Source organism: Oncorhynchus gorbuscha, linkage group LG03, assembly GCF_021184085.1.
Source record: "Oncorhynchus gorbuscha isolate QuinsamMale2020 ecotype Even-year linkage group LG03, OgorEven_v1.0, whole genome shotgun sequence".
Taxonomy (NCBI): domain Eukaryota; kingdom Metazoa; phylum Chordata; class Actinopteri; order Salmoniformes; family Salmonidae; genus Oncorhynchus; species Oncorhynchus gorbuscha.
In genome coordinates this window covers 52,898,784-52,918,547 of record NC_060175.1, presented here as the reverse complement: position 1 = coordinate 52,918,547, position 19,764 = coordinate 52,898,784, and the positions used below count along the sequence as shown (strand labels likewise).

At 44.6% G+C, this 19,764-nt stretch overlaps 1 protein-coding gene across 1 annotated transcript in view; it reads right to left on the bottom strand.

The window, feature by feature from the left end:
• Positions 1-5,687: 5,687 nt before the first annotated feature.
• skib (v-ski avian sarcoma viral oncogene homolog b) overlaps positions 5,688-19,764 on the bottom strand; it is a 40,241-nt gene continuing 26,164 nt past the window's right edge. Inside the window, exons 2-7 of the mRNA XM_046342920.1 lie at positions 8,198-8,311; positions 7,861-7,937; positions 7,409-7,668; positions 6,792-7,075; positions 6,418-6,648; positions 5,688-6,278 (exon numbers count right to left, since the gene is read on the bottom strand). Of these exons, the coding sequence (XP_046198876.1) occupies positions 6,108-6,278; positions 6,418-6,648; positions 6,792-7,075; positions 7,409-7,668; positions 7,861-7,937; positions 8,198-8,311 (1,137 nt within the window). The 3' untranslated portion in view covers positions 5,688-6,107. The remainder of the gene's footprint in view (positions 6,279-6,417; positions 6,649-6,791; positions 7,076-7,408; positions 7,669-7,860; positions 7,938-8,197; positions 8,312-19,764) is intronic.

The following is a 19,764-nucleotide window of genomic DNA, read 5'->3' as shown; positions in this document are numbered from 1 at the left end:
ATTGGCTGATGTTTGTTTTTGTATGTGTGTTGTTGTCCGAGCATCAACGAAGTTACACATTGTGCTTTGAATTATCCCTGTTTCTTAGATATGAATACATAATGTTGGCCTCTAAATCGTGCCATCCTGTATTATACTTATGCTAAAATGTTTATGCCGTTTACTTTATGTTTTGTGTTCTTATCTTGTCTTATTTCTTATCGTTGTTGCATTGTCGAGAAGGAACCTGCAAGGAAGCATTTCGTTGGACGATGTGTATCCGGTGTGTACATTGCCTTCAGAAAGTATTCACACCCCTGGACTTTTTCCACATTTTGTTGTGTTACAGCCTGAATTTAAAATGGATTACGTTTAGATTTTTTTTCACTGGTCTACACACAATACCCCATAATGTCAATGTGGAATTATGTTTTTAGAAATGTTTACAAATTAAGACAAAATGTAAAGCTGAAATGTCTTGAGTCAATTAGTATTCGACCCCTTTGTTATGTCAAGCCTAATTAAGTTCAGGAGTAGATATTTGCTTAAGCCAGTCACATAATAAGTTGCAAGGACTCACTCTGTGTGCAATAATAGTGTTTAACATGATTTTTGAATGACTACCTCATCTCTGAACCCCACACATACAATTATCTGTAAGGTCCCTCAGTCTAGCAGTGAATTTGAAACACAGATTCAACCACAAAATACCAGGGAGGTTTTCCTAAAAAATTGAGCATGGTGAAGTTTTTAAGTACCTTTTGGATGGTGTATCAATACACCCAGTCACCACAAATATACAAGCGTCCTTCCCAACTCAGATGCCAGAGAGGAAGTAAAACTGCTCAGAGATTTCACCATGAGGCCAATTGTGACTTTAAAACAGTTACATAGTTTGTCTGTGATAGGAGAAAACTGAGGAGGGATCAACAGCATTGTTGTTACTCCACAATACTAACCTAATTGACAGAGTGAAAAGAAGGAAGCCTGTACAGAATGAACATGTTCCAAAACATTCATCCTGTTTGCAACAAGCCACTAAAGCAATTCACTGTTGGTCCTGAATACAAAGTGTTATGTTTGGGGCAAATCCAATACAGCATAGTTGTGGCTGCATCATGTTATGGGTATGTGTAACGGATGTGAAACGGCTAGCTTAGTTAGCGGTGCGCGCTAAATAGCGTTTCAATCGGTGAAGTCACTTGCTCTGAGACCCTGAAGTAGTAGTTCCCCTTGCTCTGCAAGGGCTGTGACTTTTGTGGAATGATGGGTAATGCTTCGTGGGTGACTGTTGTTGATGTGTGCAGTGGGTCCCTGGTTCGCGCCCGGGTATGAGCGAGGGGACGGTCTAAAGTTATACTGTTACATATGCTTGTAATTGTTTAGGACTGGGGAGTTTTTCAGGATTCAAAATAAACGGAATGGAGCTAAGGACAGGCAGTATCCTAGAGAAAAACTTAGTTCAGTCTGTTTTGTCATGTTTTGTCTTATATTGTCTTGTCATTATGCTTTCCCTTCTGTTCGTTTCCCCCTGCTGGTCTTATTAGGTTCGTTCCCTTTTTCTATCCCTCTCTCTCTCCCTTCCTCTCTCTCCTCTCTCTATCGTTCCGTTCCTGCTCCCAGCTGTTCCTCATTCTCCTACTCACTCATTTAGTCTTTCCACACCTGTTCCCTATCTTGTCCTCTGATTAGAGTCCCTATTTCTCCCCTTGTTTTCCGTTTCTGTCCTGTCGGATCCTTGTATATTGTTCGCCGTGCTGTGTCTTTGTCTCGCCCTGTCGTGTCTTGTTTCCCTCAGATGCTGCGTGTGAGCAGGTGTCTGAGTCTGCTACGGTCGGTGCCTTCCCGAGGCAACCTACAGTTTATGGTCGAGTCTCCAGTCTGTCCTCGTCACTACGAGTGGAATTCGTTTTTTTATGTTTAGTTTTCTGCTCCGATTTGTCTAGGAGTATTGCCTATTTCCTTTACTGGAATAAAGACTCTGTTTTCGCCAAGTCGCTTTTGGGTCCTCATTCACCTGCATAACATGTTTTCCATCAAACACTGGGAGATGAATTCACCTTTCAGCAGGAGGACAATAACTTTATACACAAGGCCAAATCTATACTGGAGTTGCTTATCAAGAAGACAGTGAATGTTACTGAGTGGCCAAGTTACAGTTTTGACTTAAATCTGCTTGAAAATCTTTGACAAGACTTGAAAATTGTCATCTAGCAACGATCAACAACCAATTTGACAGAGCTTGAAGAATTTTTAAATTAATCATTGGCAAGTATTGTACAATCCAGGTGTGCAAAGGTCTTAGAGACTTACCCAGAAAGACTTACACCTGTAATCACTGCCAAAGATGATTTTAATATGTATTGCCTCATATCTCATTTACTTATGTAAATGAGATATTTCTGTATTTAGTTTTCAATACATTTACAAAATTGTCAAACAACATGTTTTTACTTTGATATTAGGGAGTATTGTGTGTAGATGGGTGAAAATATACAGTACCTGTCAAACGTTGGGACACATCTACTCATTCAAGGATTTTTCTTTATTTTGATTATTTTCTACATTCTAGAATAATAGTGAAGACATCAAAACTATGAAATAACACACATAGTAATCAAAAAAGGGTTAAACAACAAAAATATATATATATTTGAGATGTTTTGCCTTGATGACAGCTTTGCACACTCTTGGCATTCTCTCAACCAGCTTCACCAAGAATGCCTTTCCAACAGTCTTGAATGAGTTCCCACATATGCTGAGCACTTGTTGGCTGCTTTACCTTCACTCTGCGGTCCAACTCATCCCAAACCATCTCAATTGGGTTGAGGTCGGGTGATTGTGGAGGCCAGGTCATCTGATGCAGCACTCCATCACTCTCCTTCTTAGTCAAATAGTCCTTACACAGCCTGGAGGTGTGTTGGGTCACTGTCCTGTTGAAAAACAAGTGATAGTCCCACTAAGCGCAAACCAGATGGGATGGCGTATCGCTGCAGAATGCTGTGGTAGCCATGCTGGTTAAATGGGTCTTGAATTCTAAATAAATCACTGACAGTGTCACCAGCAAAGCACCCCCACACCATCACACCTTCTCCTCCATGCTCCACATGCAGAGATCATCCGTTCACCTACTCTGAGTCTCACAAAGACACAGCGGTTGGAACCAAAAATCTCAAATTTGGACATCAGACCAAAGGACAGATTTCCACTGGTCTAATGTCCATTGCTCCTTTTTCTTGGCCCAAGCTAGTCTCTTTGTCTTATTGGTGTCCTTTAGTAGTGTTTTCTTTGAAGCAATTCGACCATGAAGGCCTGATTCATGCAGTCTCCTCTGAACAGTTGATGTTGAGATGTGTCTGTTACTTAAACTTCGTGAAGCATTTATTTGGGTTAAAATTTCTGAGGCTGGTAACTACTGAACTTATCCTCTGCAGCAGAGGTAACTCTGGGTACTCCTTTCCTGTGCCGGTCCTCATGAGAGCCAGTTGCTTATTTGAGCTGTTCTTGCCATAATGTGGACTTGGCCTTTTACCAAATAGGGCTATCTTCTGATACCAACGCTACCTTGTCACAACACAATTGATTGGCTCAAACGCATTAAGGAAAGAAATTCCACAAATGAACTTTTAACAAGGTACATCTGTTAATTGAAATCCAGGTGACTACATCATAAAGCTGGTTGAGAGAATGCCAACAGTCTGCAAAGCTGTCATCAAGGCAAAGGGTGGCTATATTGAAGAATCTCAAATATAAAATATATTTTGATTTGCTGAAAACTTTTTTGGTTACGACATCACTGCATATGTCTTCACTATGTAAACTCCCGACTTCAACTGTATTTCATTGTTTTGATGTCTTCACTACTATTCTAGAATGTAGATAATAGTCAAATGTAAAGAAAAACCCTTGAATGAGTAGGTGTGTCCAAACTTTTGACTGGTGCTGTGTATATTTCGAATTCATTTGAATTCAGGCTGAAAAACAGCAATGTGGAATATGTCAAGCGATATGAATACTTGCTGAAGGCACTGCACACACAACTAATACAACTGGAAACGTGGAAACAGTGTTACACTTTGTGTAACTCATTGACCGTAATAAAATATAAAACACACTCATGAATATGGTTGATTTGATTTTAATGGCTATTATACAGTTTTTCCAAAGAAAAAAGAAACATTGAAACAAGCGGCAAAAACAAACCCCACTTCCAAACCAAAACTACAATAAAAGAGCATCAACACAATGTATATTGCTAGTACATTGTACCCAACAGGTATTCAGTGGGAGAGGATAAAAGTAATTGACACATAAGACGTAAAAGTATTTTCTTCTACAAGACATAAGAGGGCACCTAGGAATGAAACCCAGAGAAGGGGTCATATTTATCCTAATAGGAGCTTTAGCATCGTCCGGTAAGTCGGATAAATCGGTTGATGGTGAGATATCGTCCTCAGGTAAAATTTTTGGTCTGGGTTTTGGGAGACACCTTACAATACATCAAATAAGATAACCGTAATCCATTCTATTAAATGCCCATTGATTTCAGGTGATATCGAAGGGAATCAATAATGAAACTATAATAATAGCATTTCAAATATAGAGTTTCTATTGGTTTCAAGTAAGAGCCAAAATAATATGCGTATGCAATTTTAAGTGTGAAGCAAGCAAACTTATTGACAAATATCTTATTTACAATATCATTCTTGAACGTTGTATTTACATAAGAGTTCGTTGAATGAAAGAGTTCTATTGTTCATGTTCATTTGGGAGTTGAAAAACGTGAGGGAGTTAAATGCACAATGCAAGTCATATTTTTTAAAAGTGCAATTCCTTTTCGTAAAGTACAAAAATATATATCCATATTTTGTATATATATGTAGAAATGTTGTTCATTGAAACTGCACATGTTGCTTTTTCAAAGAGCCCGAAAACCAGTGACTAAAAATGTATGCTTATAGTTGACAAGCAGCAAATGATTTCGGAATACAAATTATTTTACAGTACTCGATACAAAATCAGAAACACCTCAATTCACCAAAGAGAAAGCTATATCAAAGGTGTTTTATGTGGGTAACATTAGATTTACCGGGCAGAACTCCATTCTAGCACGGGCAAGCACATTTAAACATTTGTCACATAGTTTGGTTTCATACACAATATACTGTATCTCAAAAAAACTCTTCTCAAAAAGACTAATTAAAGTGTAAGGAATAAGAATGGTTCAAAAGTAGCACTTTCATAAAATATTTAAGATGAGAACAAAAGGTGCGTGGAACTGATTCCAGGCCACACAATCCCCAAATACTTCAGGCTTCAAATACAAGAACACAAATACACACGGTAGAGGAGCTGGCGCATCCATGTATACGTTCGTACGTGAATGTGTAAATATGTACGTATGTGAGCGTCGCCTGAAGGATAGCAGTGCTGCTGACGCAACATGTCCTGTACATCCTCGGGAGAAAAAAGAAGAGAGAAAACATTTGAATTATTAAGCAAACTGACTGATTGAAAAAAAAGAAAAAAAGTAAATAGTGGTATACTGGTGTCCGTTGTTTCCAGTGGCTTTGTAATACCTTAAAGTGTACCGAGATTCCGTGGCACTAGCAGGAGTTACACCTGCTACTGTCATTTCGTGAAAACAATCACTTCTCTTTCCCCTATATATTCAAGTAACGCTATGTAGCTATATTCGTACATTTTAAATAGCTTATACCAAAATAAAGTCCTTGAACAGCTTCAGGGATCTGACTGAGGGCTCTAAAGTCACTTGTGAGTTGTCTTCCATAGACATTCTTTCTTATCTTCTGTAGGCTGTACAACAATGCGAATTCATGCTTCTGTCCACTTCCATTTTTATAAAGGTCATATATTATTACAATTAACGTCCATTTCTATCATATCAGTAACCGGGAGATGCATTTAAAAAAAATTCTATGTAAACCTCTCGCCTTTTGTCTCCCACAAACATCTTTGAATTTGGTGAATTTTGTTTCCTTAAACAAGAGGGCGCAGTGTATTCTGTATCCGCCCTCTTGCGTTAGGCCTCTAGTTCCGGACACACACTGTCTCTCGCGCATCTTTAGGATCCAGCGGGATGTTGTGTCTGTCTCTGTGTCTCTGCGTTAGTGTGTTGGGGGTTTCCTGGCGTTGTCCTGTCGGTCTCCCAGCTGAGCCTGCAGGTCCTTGACCACCCTCTCCAGGCTCTGCCGCGCCTCCCTCTCCTGCTGTAGCTCCTCTCTCAGCTGCTCTCGGTCCGCCTCCGCCTGCTGCAGCTGAACCTGCAGCTCCTCGATCTGGAAAGGAAGGTGCACGTCGGTCAGGAAGCACATGCTGTGACTCAACTATTCTTGATTAGGTGTGTGTGTGTGTGTGTGATTCCTTCTGTATGATAACCTATGTGTGCAGGCTATATCAGAAGGATCTTGGTCCTACCTGTGTGGAGTACTTGGCTCGCAGGCGTTCAGCCTCACAGCCTTTGTCGCAGACTCGTGTCTGTCTCTCTCTCTCCAGCTCTCTTTTCAGATGGCCACGGGACTCGTCCGCCTCCCTCATCTTCCTGTCCCACTCCATGCTCAGGCGTTCTATCTCTTTCCTCAGGTTGCGCTTGGCCTCGATGGCCTCTCGAAGACGCCCTTTCTTGGACACCCTCACAAAATCCAACTCCTGTGGGTGGAAAACATAAATGTTAATATTCTGCTGTGTCCTGAAGATTGCGTCACAAAATACACGTTGTACACGTGAAGAAACGGTAAAAAAAAAAATTGTGCCAGAAGGCGGCCATTTTAGATCTTGAGTGGGAGGTTTACCTGCTGAAGGCTGCGTTTGGCCTGCAGCGCTGCCCCCAGCTTCTCCTCCTGCTTCACTCTCATCTTAACAATCTCCTGCAGGAACTTCTCCCTGGCCTCCTTGGAGTCAAGACCTCCATACAGGGTCTGTCTCAGTGTGTCCAGCTCTGGGCATGAAGGTGACCCTGGTAATACCAGCCGGGCTGGGCCCTCCAGGGGCCTCATTGTGGTCTGGGGGGTCAGGGTCCAGGACACACTGGAGCAGGCAGATGGGGGGGATGCCAAGGAGGGGACCGATGGTGGGTCTGAAAGACAGAAAAATAAAACAATATGTTTATAGGGTGAAGCCTAAAAAAGTATTGGAACAGCAGTGACATCTGCTGCTGGGTAAAATCTTCTGGCTTGAGACTGCCCTGTGTGCTCTGTGCTGCACAGACCAGCCACTAGATGGTACCCTCTCACAGGGATCAGTCAAACTAACCATAGCCCACTTCCAGTATGGTAAAGACTCTCATTTCCACAGAAAGTCTTGCTGCCGTATTAGCTCGGGTTAGATTGCCTGTCCTTGAGTATTGGAGTGTGTCCTAGTGCCCTATATCTCTTACAGAATGTCTGAACAACAGTGTGTCATGACTCACAGTCATCACAGTCGTCCACCTCAATCTCCCCGTCAGTCTCCATTTCCTCCACACCGTTGCCTGTGTTGGTGTTGATGTGAACAAGTCTGGGCCCAGGCTGTGAGTCTCCACACTGTGATGCTGGTCCGGAGCTGATGTGCTGGTCTCCCCTGCCTGGAGCCTGGCTGTGGCCCACTGGGGCCTGCTCCTCTCTCTGGTTGGCCAACGGAGCTGGGGCCACATTGGGCACCACAGACGTGTCCACATTTTTGTGGTTTGATCTGTTATGATAAGAAAATGCGAGTTAGTTCAACAATATCATAGCAACGGGTTAAAAACGTGGTTATCGGTCATTGCTATGCGATAATTCCTTAGGAATGCTACCTCAATGTGTTACAAGGCTGACAGTCCGTTACCGTGGTGTGGTGAAAAGGATGAGAGAAACCATGACAGCATGACTGTCACTGACTCACCTCTCGGCAGATGTACTTCTGGGGGACCAGGGGCGGAAGGCTGACGGCCTCTGTTTCAGCTGGACCGGTTTCAGATCCTGGAAACAGATAGGATTCTGACATTATAATACAGTTATGAAACAGGGAATTTAAAAAAAACATCCTTGGAAAGGTACAGTGCGATCATAATGTAGACTGGTTGGTAAAGAGACTATTGACAACGTAATTAACTGACTGAATTACAGGGCTCATATGTATGAGGTAAGGTAACAAGGACTCTCTGTGTAGGATGGCCCTGACCCTTAGCCTTACAGCAAATCACATTTATCCCAATCAAGAGAGAACATGAGCTACAAACCTTGTTCCCTGACTTTGATAGAGATTGTAGCCAATCGGGTTGCTTCTCTTTGTCAGCAGATGGAGAGTGTGTTTTCTCCAGCTTGAACTTCTTGGCTGGAACTGGGCTGTACGGCTAAAGAGAGAAGAGAAAGAGATACGGAAGAGACTATTAAATGATCACCGTCTTCGTCTACCGGAGTAGTCCGTAACACGCTTGTACTGCACAAGTCGTAGATAGGTAGTTCAAATGTCGCGACACAACGTCCCCTTCAGCGGTGTTCGATACTGTAGTTGGCATCATTCAACTTGAGGTGTATTTCAGAGAAACATCCATGTGTCCAAATAGTCTCATCCATACAGAATCAGCTAGCGGCCCTAATCCCGTGTGTGAGGGGGGGGGAACGGTAGACTTTTCTATCCGGGTGAGGTCTGGCTGTGAGCTGGGGGCTCTGGGGTTGAGTACGGGAGGCGACAGCAGGTGCAGGGGAGCTACTCTCTGTGTGGGAGAGAATAGTGTTTCTGTAACCTGATAGACAACTGGAGTGAAGCCGGTGCCACTCTACCTGCGGCTCTGATCGTAGAGTCACGCAATATTTCACTCGACTCACTCCGCTGAGCAAGATTACGTTAGCAGATGCTCTTATCCAGAGCGAGTGCATACGTTTTTCAGATGAAGACACGACGAGCTAACCGAAACATCTCGCTCTCCTTTTCCCCTCTTTCTCCCTGAGCTTCACAGCTGCAGCAGGTTTGGCCGTGTAACAGTGATCCAGGAAGTGACAGTGTGTGCGGCTCTTTTGGCTTCAGTGGTGAGACAGAGTAATCTAGCCACTGGCCTCAGGTCTGCACTTGTCAGGATGCGGATAAGTTTACCTAGGAAGTGGGAGAGGCCTGCCCGGACCTGTGAGTTATCTTACTTATCTCACTACTATGACATTCTCCCTCAAAGAGTCCTCTTTTCAATGGATGTTTCAATTGAAATCATGACTGAATATACTGTGGATGTATCATTTACATTTGAGTCATTTCGCAGAGGCTCTTATTCAGAGCGGCTTAGGGTTAAGTGCTCAAGGGCACGTCGGCAGATTATTCACTTATTTGGCTCGGGGATTCGAACCGGCGGCCTTTCGGTTACTGGCCCAACACTGTTAACCGCTAGGCTACCTGCCGCCTCATAAAATTAACATAAAAGTATATACTAGACTGAATGGAAAATATACTCCACTATATCCTTTTGAAAGGTGTACCACTTGACATGGTAATAATGTTGAGGGGAGAAAGATAAATTGCCTTTGGTACTGACTGACACCTCTGGTGTAAATGAACCCTGTCTCACGGTTCTAATTAGCTTAGAAGCAGTGTGTGGTTCTGGCAATGTATCACAAGGGGGAGGTGTCAGTCAGTCAGGTCTCACACTGTACTGCCAGCCTCGGTCTACCGTACGATGGCGCTCAGACTAAAACATGCCACGCAACCTTGTCATTTCTGCTGCGCCTCTGGCCCACGAAGCTACAATCATACAAGGCCCAAGTGCAGAGGGCATGACTGTGGTTGTCTGGACACTCCTCTCATGTCTCCCTCCCTGACTCAAACGTCTGTCTCCTCTCTAAGTGTCTAACCACACACACACACAAACAGACACACACACAGTTAGGCAGCAGACTGCGACGTTAGTGCTCGGGACATTTCACCCCGACCTCCAGCTGACTCCACGATGACTCGAACCCTCACCTGCCTCACTCAAGGCCAGAGTTCTTCGGGAAAAAAGCGGAGAGTGGTCGAAACCCGGAGTCTGTAATTACTGCCATTGCTGTTGTTTCCCCAACAAAGTCTGTCTGTCTGGTACTATTTCTACCCTGAGGTTTGCAGCTCCAGGAAAACGTGGAGCCCCAGACATAACAGAGTTAGAAAACAGACCCTCCCAGACACCACAGGGGACCTGCTGGCTAAATCTGACACTGATCTCACAGGAGAGGAGCCACACGGGCTTTACTCAGCACCACATCACAGCCATAACAAGGCCACACAGACACAGCATCAGAGACATCAACAGCCTCCTCCTGGATGCACACCACATGCCATGACTGCATTACCCTCACTGCAATCCTAGCCCAAACTACCCAACATGGCCCCTCTAAGGATGGAGGGAGTGAGTGAGTGAAGGGAGAGAGAGAGAGAGAGAGAGGAGGGAAAGAGGGAGGTAGAGAAAAAGGGAGGGGGAGACTTCCTCGCAGGAGTTTGCTTTGGCCAGGGCCCCTGTGGGAACGGGGAACGGAGTGGTGAGTGCAAGGGAGGGGGCGGGCTGTGGGGGGGGGGGGAGCGGGACCACAGAGGAAGCACTGAGCTGGAGGAATGTGTACTTGAAGGCCAAGTACAGCCTCCTCTTAAAGAGTCCATTCAAGCAATGTCCTTTTCAACTCGCTATTGTAGGACATTTCTTTGAGGAGCCATAAAGGGGGGGACCATTTCAAAGTAAACCCGTAGGCTAAACAGGAGCTAACAGTGCAGACATGCTTTGTCTGGAAACGACGGTCCTATAATAGTGTGGTAATACAGTGATAAGCAAATATCCACATGGCAAATCGCACTAACACCACTAGAACTGTCAACAGACACATAAACACCATGCATTCCAAGTGGACTATCTGACAGTGAGAACGGTCGTTCGCCAATAGATGCCAATTGGAGTGTGATAGAAGACGGGAATGCTGTTTTACTTCATTTGACATGGATCTGATAAGCAATGACTGGTTGACTGAGTTTATTGATCCAACTACAGGCCCAATCAACAAATGAGTATTATAGTAAAATGCAAACTGCTGGGTGAGAACTGCAAAATGCTTTCGGGAACACAAATATACGGTGCATTCGGAAAGCATTCAGACCCATTGACATTTTTCCAAATGTTGTTACGTTACAGCCTTCTTCTAAAATGGACGAAATAAATAAATAAATAACTGAAATATCACATTTACATAAGTATTCAGACCCTTTACTCAGTACTTTGTTGAAGCATCTTTGGCACGATTACAGCCTCAAGTCTTCTTGGGTATGACGCTACAAGCATGGCACACCAGTATTTGGGGAGTTTCTCCCATTCTTCTCTGCAGATCCTCTCAAGCTCTGTCAGGTTAGATGGGGAGCGTCGCTGCACAGTTATTTTCAGGTCTCTCCAGAGATGTTCGATCGAGTTCAGGTCCAGGCTCTGGCTGAGCCACTCAAGAACATTCAATAACTGGTCATGAAGCCACTCCTGCGTTGTCTTGGCTGTGTGCAAAGGGTCATTGTCCTGTTGGAAGGTGAACCTTCTCTCCAGTCTGAGGTCCTGAGCGCACTGGAGCAGGTTTTCATCAAGGATCTCTCTGTCCTTTTCTCCGTTCATCTTTCCCTCGATCCTGACTAGTCTCCCAGTCCCTTCCGCTGAAAAATATCCCCACAGCATGATGTTGCCACCCCCATGTGTCACCGTAGGGATGGTGTCAGGTTTCCTCCAGATGTCATGCTTGGCATTCAGGCCAAAAAGTTCAATCTTGGTTTCATCAGACCAGCGAATCTTGTTTCTCACGGTCTGAGCGTCCTTTAGGTGCCTTTTGGCAAAGGTGTGTACCTTTCCAAATCATGTCCAATCAATTGAATTTATCACAGGTGGACTCCAGTCAAGTTGTAGAAACATCTCAAGGATGACCAATGGAAACAGGAAGCACCTAAGCTCAAAAGGCTCTGAATAGTTATGTAAATAAGGTATTTTTTTGCAAAAATTGATAAAAACCTGTTTTGACTTTGTCATTATGGGGTATTGTGTGTAGATTGATGTGGGAAAAAATGTATTTAATACATTTTAGAATAAGGCTGTAATGTAACACAATTTAGAAAAAGTCAAGGGGTATGAATACTTTCTGAATGCACTGCATATCGAGGTTAAATTTAAAGTACAACGTGGGTAGGATCAATTTAATTGAATCGGCCCCAGCTGCTCGTTGTTTGAATGTGTCATGTCTGTCACGCTATTGGCTGTGAAAGCAGTGCTAAAACGTCTAATCCTTTAGCATTTGCCGAAGCACAAACTAAAATCTCAAATGGAATGATCTGAAAACAAAACACAGGAGTGCACTCAGAAACGGCCAAAAATAGTTCCCCAGCTGAACTTCCCCGGGCCTCCGTCACACAATACCACAGCATGCTGCATGATTGCATGGCATTAAATACACAGCAACACGACCACAACAGTTTCACATTTCAGACTCCTTTCCCCCTACTAAACCCCTCACTGTAATCCCTAGATCTGAGTGTGCTTAGAAGGGCTCTGCCTCGCTCAAGGGCACACCAACTGGCAGAGCTCACCCGGGGAAACAGCCTTAGTGGGACGTATGAGAGCGGGCAGAAGCCGAGATCTCAATTATAATAGCCACATGCTCACGTGTCCACCCTGGAGTCGTTGTCCCAAAGGCGGGAAGGCAGGCGACAAGCTCACGTCCAAAATAAACCCATAGAAACGCATTGGGTTTATTTTGGACAGATTTAGTCGAGAATGGAACCTCCCGCATCGCCCTTTCCTCTCTGGCAGAGAGGTCTGAGGCAGGGCCTGGGTGGGCTGGGATGTCCGGGGGAAAGTCTATAGGCCTCTATTCAGTGCTCATGGTATCTGTGTGTAGGAAGGACAGTCCCATGATTCAGGTTAAGACTGGTGGACACACCTTCTAAATGACAGCTGGGCTGCGATGAGCTGATTGGTGTCAGGCTTACATGTGCATATGCACCACGCCTAAATACAATGCACCATGCTACCAAACCTCTGAGTTTCTAGGCTTCCGAATCCTCCGTTACCATTCTCCAAATGTCTAGGCTACTTCCCTTCCTGATTCACACCGTCTGAGCTAAAGTGTGTCGGGGTGACGCGGCTATCGAAGCGTGACAACAATAGGGGATCCTGGGAGAAGGTGGCCTGAGCTGCAACAGCATGGTAACGCTGTGACATGCGATAGGTCGGAGCTGCAGACGGGACAGCCCGAGACCTGCTCTGTCCATTACATATCTGACCTACTGTATCTGACCTTCATATCTGACCTACTGACCTACTGCAGCAGCAAGTCTGACACGTAGAGCCAAGTTGGAGGATGAAAGGTTCTATCACATCCCCCCCGCCTTTCCTACACGTGAGCTGCAGTGGACCCATCAACGCTGCCGAGTGTCTAGGTCTATAAACAGAGGAACCAGTCAGACTTTCAGCATTTTATCAGGATCCCCATTAGCTGCTGCGTTCGCAGCAGGGGTCCTGGGGTCCACGCAACACATGACATAATACAGAACATGAATAGACAAGAACAGCTCAAGGACTGAACTACATAAATGTAAAAACAATAGAGGGGGGGGGGGTCACGCTGACACAACCACTGAGAGGAGTAGAGAGAACCGTTGCTCTTACATCCAAATACATTCATACGTCACATTTCCATGGAGATCAGGAGCCGGACAACAGTGGACTCCTCTAATGTCCCAGGCAGGCAACAGACAGTGTAACTAGGAGGAAGCAAATCCAATTCAGCTCAAATATAGCAACCAAAACAACATCACGTGTCTGTGTCCACTTTCTCATTATGGCGAAAACAGCTGGCCTCCTGGATAAAACAGAGGGATTTCACTAAAGGAAGCGGGCTGGTTCATAATTCCAAGTGCTGTAGGCCTTATCCAAACATGGCTAAAAATGACATGACAAAGATATCCTCACAGATGACATGTTATTCGTATGAGCATGTTTGGTATGGTTCTGAGTCCCAGATATCTTTGGACATGAAACGTGTTCTGTGAGTGGTGTATATTTAGACAGACATAGTGTCAAATTCCCAGAATGCCTGTTTGGAGCAGTCCATATGGACTGTGTCTGTTGCATTGGAAAACTAAACAGTACACTATTGGTTTGATGTGCTAGAACATACAGTACCGTGTTTGTGTGCAACTGAGAGCACGGACACACACACGCACGCACGCACACACACACACACACACACACACACACACACACACACACACACACACACACACACACACACACACACACACACACACACACACACACACACACACACACACACACACACACACACACACACACACACACACACACACACACACACATTTATGCTTCTATTCACATTTAGTTCACTTACAATGCAGGAACAGCTGCAGTGCTAACCAGGAAGCCAAAGGGGATGCTGGTGGGTTAATGAGAGGAAGAAAGATGACTAACCCTTTATAACATTCCTTTATAATGCGCCATTAATGCTCTCATAGGGCAAAAATGCACACAGTCAATGCAGACCTACTGACAACGATGCAAGGTTGTGTTAGGATTCAACCCATACTATGCACGAACATCGATTTCTTAAAGCGCTACTGGCACATTTACACCTACTTTGCAGATGATTATAACATCAGTCCAATATATAAAATTGTATTTGATGCATATGATTAGCAGTCCAGATTAGTGAGCTCTTCTACCTATGACAATAATGCACATTCTGTCAGAGCAATAGCTTTTCCATTGGTGATAATAATTCCACTCACTTCCAGAGAGGAACTAGGCTAAAAGACGCACATAAAGAACCCATCATCCCTCCCATCCCCTAACGTGTCCTGCCTGAGAACCTGAATTTCCACAGATTAGTCAATCTGGCCATTCAACATGAAAGACTGTAGCAGCAATAAGCACACTGCCACCATCACGAGACAGTAAATCCAGTGTTGGGCTGCCTACATTTGAATCCCACAGATTAGTAGTAATATCAACACGATTAAAATATCACTGGATAACCAATCAAAAACGCATATTTTTTATATATTTTTTTACCAATGGGTAAAAATAAATAGTCCTCTAAGAAAACCAATGGCCCAAACCTCATGTCTCCATCGTAATCCGTTCAAGAGTTATTGGTGTTTTAACCCTTGTAGGATGTCCAAAACTAGGGTAAATAATTACACCTGGTCAAAAATCGGGAAAGTAGCATTGCGTTAGCTAGGCTGGATACTATGCGAAGATTAAGATTAAGGCTAATTTACCGTTGAACTCGTCATCTTTCTTCTCGAATCCAGAGGACATAAAACATGGCATGTAGTATTTTCATATTTTAGGATACGCCCTTTCATATGAATGCGAAATCTTTTCTTTTTCGACGATTCCTCGCAAAAACAAGCGTATCTCTGTGATGATAATAATAATATGTTCATTAGACTTTTTTGGCGACCCGCCGAAACAACTTTGCAGACAACCGCCACCAACATGTCAAACCCTCGAAAGTCGCTGCGAGAAAGGGGTCGCCACTCTCTCACCAGAACTCGCCGCTAATTACCAGATGTATTAGCTTACGAAAACAAACTTCTTGGACATAGTGTTTAACGATATGTTAGAGAAAGACCCCACCGAACGGTTCAGAACACAACGAATCATATTTGCCTTGGTAACCTGTATTTTAAAACATAAGGAAGAGACATTTCACCACCAAAGCGTGTTTTCACCCACTCTAGGCAGAGTGGGAGGACACCCTGCTGACTAACCTCTCCGCAACCCAAATAGTTACAGCTCTGAATACACAGACCATTATATCACATACCAGGCACCAGGCAATTCCATTAGGGAGTCAGAACTCCACCAAACAGAAAGGCTACACTGGTTACACACTGTACTGTAGTACAGTGTTTCAAGTGGAGGGCTGGATGATTGATGATAGGGAGACTGCTACTTAGTGGGGATTGGCCCTCTGTTGTCTGAGTGATTGACAGGCCAAATGGACAGGCACAGAGTTAAGTGTGATAGTGGCACCTCTGTCTGACATCATCTGGCTGTTGGACTGAGGTGATGGGTTCTGCACTCACTCAAAATGAACTAAAACTCACTCTGACGACAACGGGAAACGAACGGAGGCGTTACATGGCGAGTGTCGAGTATGCCTCTTATATCCAATTTGTCTTGCCGAATTCATCCCTCTTGTGTCAAGTCCCCGCTGTGAATGTTTTGTGCGGACAAAAAGTCAACGTGGGAAGCAACCTGCTTCCCAGAATCCATTGTGTCTGGAAAAAGTCTGAAGGATTGTTTGTGCCCTACCCTCAGTATCTATTTATCCTGCCATAATCTGGCTGTCTCCCCACCCAGCCGCCCATCGATCAGTCTAGTCTAGAGAGTAGACTCCAGAGCACTCTGCACAGATAGCTCTTGCAATTGGCCAACTGGCTGCTGGTGCAATCTATTAGATGTTCAAAATGTGCTATGCCATTTTATAGTAAATCATCGTTGTTACTGTCATCTAGCAAGTAGCTGTAATTCATCAAATGCCTGGATTAGAATTGGCCAACAAATGAAATCAACAAAATACAAATAGTAAACAGTGGTGAAACATGCATTAGAGAAGGTAGAGAGAACAGTACTGGGGCAGCTGACTTGAGGTTTGGCCTGAGCTGGTAAGCTGAGCCTCATGACCACATGGTCCCTGGCAGGCCAATGGGGAGCTGGGCAGGTGGCAGGTTTATTTGGGAGGATGAAAAAGGGGATGAATGCCAGAGAGAGGTTAAGAGGTTTGAGGGGACGGGACGGGGGGGACGGGTCGAGGAGGTCATAAAAGAAACGTGTAAGAGGGTGGGGTGAAGTTAGCGTCACTGCTCAGTGTCCCATCTGATGTCATTTCACTGACAGTGTCTGCACTGGGAACTGGTCTTGAGGTGATTGGCTGAACCAAGGTGATAAATCTTCTTGAACTGTATAGAAGCCATTCAGGCTGTTCTGTTCTAGTGTCGGCTCCCCAACAGGTCCAGATACACGATATACACTCTAGTGATGGTGGTAAAAATAGATAGTTACATATCGGTTAATTATTTTTGACGATATGTATCGTATCGACAATATCGCAATATTATTTTCTGCGCTAGTTGGCTGTACCTGCACCAAAACTCCAGTATTTGTCCTTCATATCTTGTTCTCCGTGGTCTTTTTAAATAGGGAAACAATTTGTTTAAAGCACTTTTATTTCCATGTCTGATCAAAACTCGTCTTCTCATGACTCTCTCGTCTCTCTGCCGCAGCCATATAGAGAAGTATGTTAGGGACATCGAATCGCAATAAAATAACAGTATTACACCGCAATACATACAGAATCGTGATAATCACAATACATATCGTATCAGCCCAGAAGTATTGCGATAATATACTTTCGTGAGGTCCCTGGCAATTCCCTGCCCTAATGCACTCCAATGAGTTCTTAGTCTCTAATGTTGTGACTTTAGACGATGGGGCTGTATTTGTGTGATTGGAGACAGAGATGTGAGGGGGGACTTGGAAAACAGGATCGGAATTGATGAATTATTCTGTGCTTTGAGTATAACCTCTTAATCACTGTTTCGAGAAAACAAACTAAAGTGTGGAAGGGGTGCTAATGGCCCCATGCAGAATGACAGGAAACATTCTAGATGTGAAGGTCTCCACTTAGAGAACTAAGGAGCCCCAGCATGTGGCTGTGAGGCTGAGTGCCAGGAAAAAAATACTACTTCAAAATCACTGCGCTTATGTGTGTGTGTGTGTGTGTGTGTGTGTGTGTGTGTGTGTGTGTGTGTGTGTGTGTGTGTGTGTGTGTGTGCGTGCGTGCGTGCGTGCGTGCGTGCGTGCGTGTGTGTGTGTGCTACCAAGTAATTGCTGACCAATTTTGCAAAATACATGAAGGTTTCTAGTCTGTGTATGTCCTCCTCATTTATGCTCGACTTGCAGGATAACTTCAACGTAATAGGACGAACGCAGTGCTTCTTTGTGTGTATAGTAACAACCGACAGAGATCAAATAGCATTTCACTTGTTTCCACTTGCTCAAGGAATTGTCTCGGAGGGAAATAGGGGACCAAAACACCCACAACATCCGTTCCTCAGATGGCACATTCCATACGTAAACATTTGGCTCGTCTCCCTCCTCCCCCCGTTAACAGGAAGGCAAGATCTGCTTACAGGAGATGTGGGTGAGAGGGCCCGGTCTCAGAGCCTCCATAAAATAAATACGAGTGTTCTAAAATGGAAGGCTTGGGGGGGAAGTGGGGGGAGTGGACGGACCACAGCATCGCTCAACTCATAGTAATGCTTCGTCTGCTTCATGACCCTGAAAATACTTGGACATTTCTTTTTCCTGGATCATTTTATTACACTCTTCTGAATCTGGGGCCAGTGTTTTTCTCCATAGCAACCACAAAACAGTGGAGCACAGCTAAACTCTGAGTTAACAAACAGAACTCGACAAAAATCCCCATTTTCAACGCCAGGGTTTTCCCAATGCAGAGAAGGGCAGCAAACACTCCCAGACCCTGAATGAAGACGGCTTTAAAACGGGGACTGTATGATTGCAGAAACCATGAATAGAGACACATGTTGAAATAAACACATACACATGGATACACTGATACGTACTGTATATGAGATGGGGGGGGTAAATGTCATCATATTTTTCCTGTGAGCCTCAGGTGCGTGATGTGATGTGGTGCAGCCTGCATTCAGTCTGTATTCCTGCCAACAGCACTGAACAGTAGGTCAGAGAGGGTCGGGGGCGGGAGGCAGCAGCTGGTCACTACAGCTGACCCTAGGGAACCTGGTCACTCAGACAGGCTAGCTGGAGCTTAGAGCTGCCCGGCCGGGCCTGGCCAGCAGGAGAACAGACAGACAGGCAAGTACAGTCTCAGCGTTATATAAATGTCTCCTGTCTCTCAGCTCAGCCCTGAGCCGTGAGGACACAGGCGCTTTGTGGCCTAATGCTGCCTGCAACCCAGCATGGGGATTACAGACAACCAGCCAGGCAGGCACAGGCCTGAGGAGAGGCCACGGTGTAAGTATGTCATCCCTCCACGGCCTCCCCGGGCCCTGGCCCCAAACTCTCTGGCAGCAAATCCACTCTGACCCTGTGGCTGAGCTCTGACCAGTGACCATAGACGGCTGCCAAGCGCCTGCAAACTCTATCACCACACAGCTACTACAGCTCTCACTGGTGTTAAGTACAAGGTAGAGGGAGAGAGACTGCTTGGTTTATTCTGTCTGTGATTTCTAAAAACACCACGTTCACAATTTATTGGACTGAAAAAACATCTATATATATATATTTTTACTGCAAATTGAAATCGACCTTTTTGAATCTCTCCAGCCCTGTTCGTTAAGCTCCCTGAATAGGAGGCGATTTTGAAAAGCGCTGTAAAAAAACTGAGAGTTTCTGTGCTGTCAGTACAGTGCTCCTCTTGCTACCTACCATGAATCATACTCATCAGTTAGCCAGCCAGCCAGCAGAGGATTTAGTGCGTGTTCTTCTTGTCTTGACTGTTTAAGGCTGTTCCCAATGACAACAGGACAGGTCTACTACACTGTAACCCAAGACTGTAGTATGCTGGGCTGGGATTTTCAGCTGCTGCCCGGGCTGTAGGAGCAGCTGTGAGGCAGTTCCTCTATTGTGTGGAGTGTGGGTCACTCACATTTTTAGACTTTACAACACATAGTATCAAACTAAATGATACTTTATTTGTTGCATGTAAGGCCATTGTGAAAGGGCATGATTAGCTGTCTGTCTGTCTGTCTGTCTGTCTG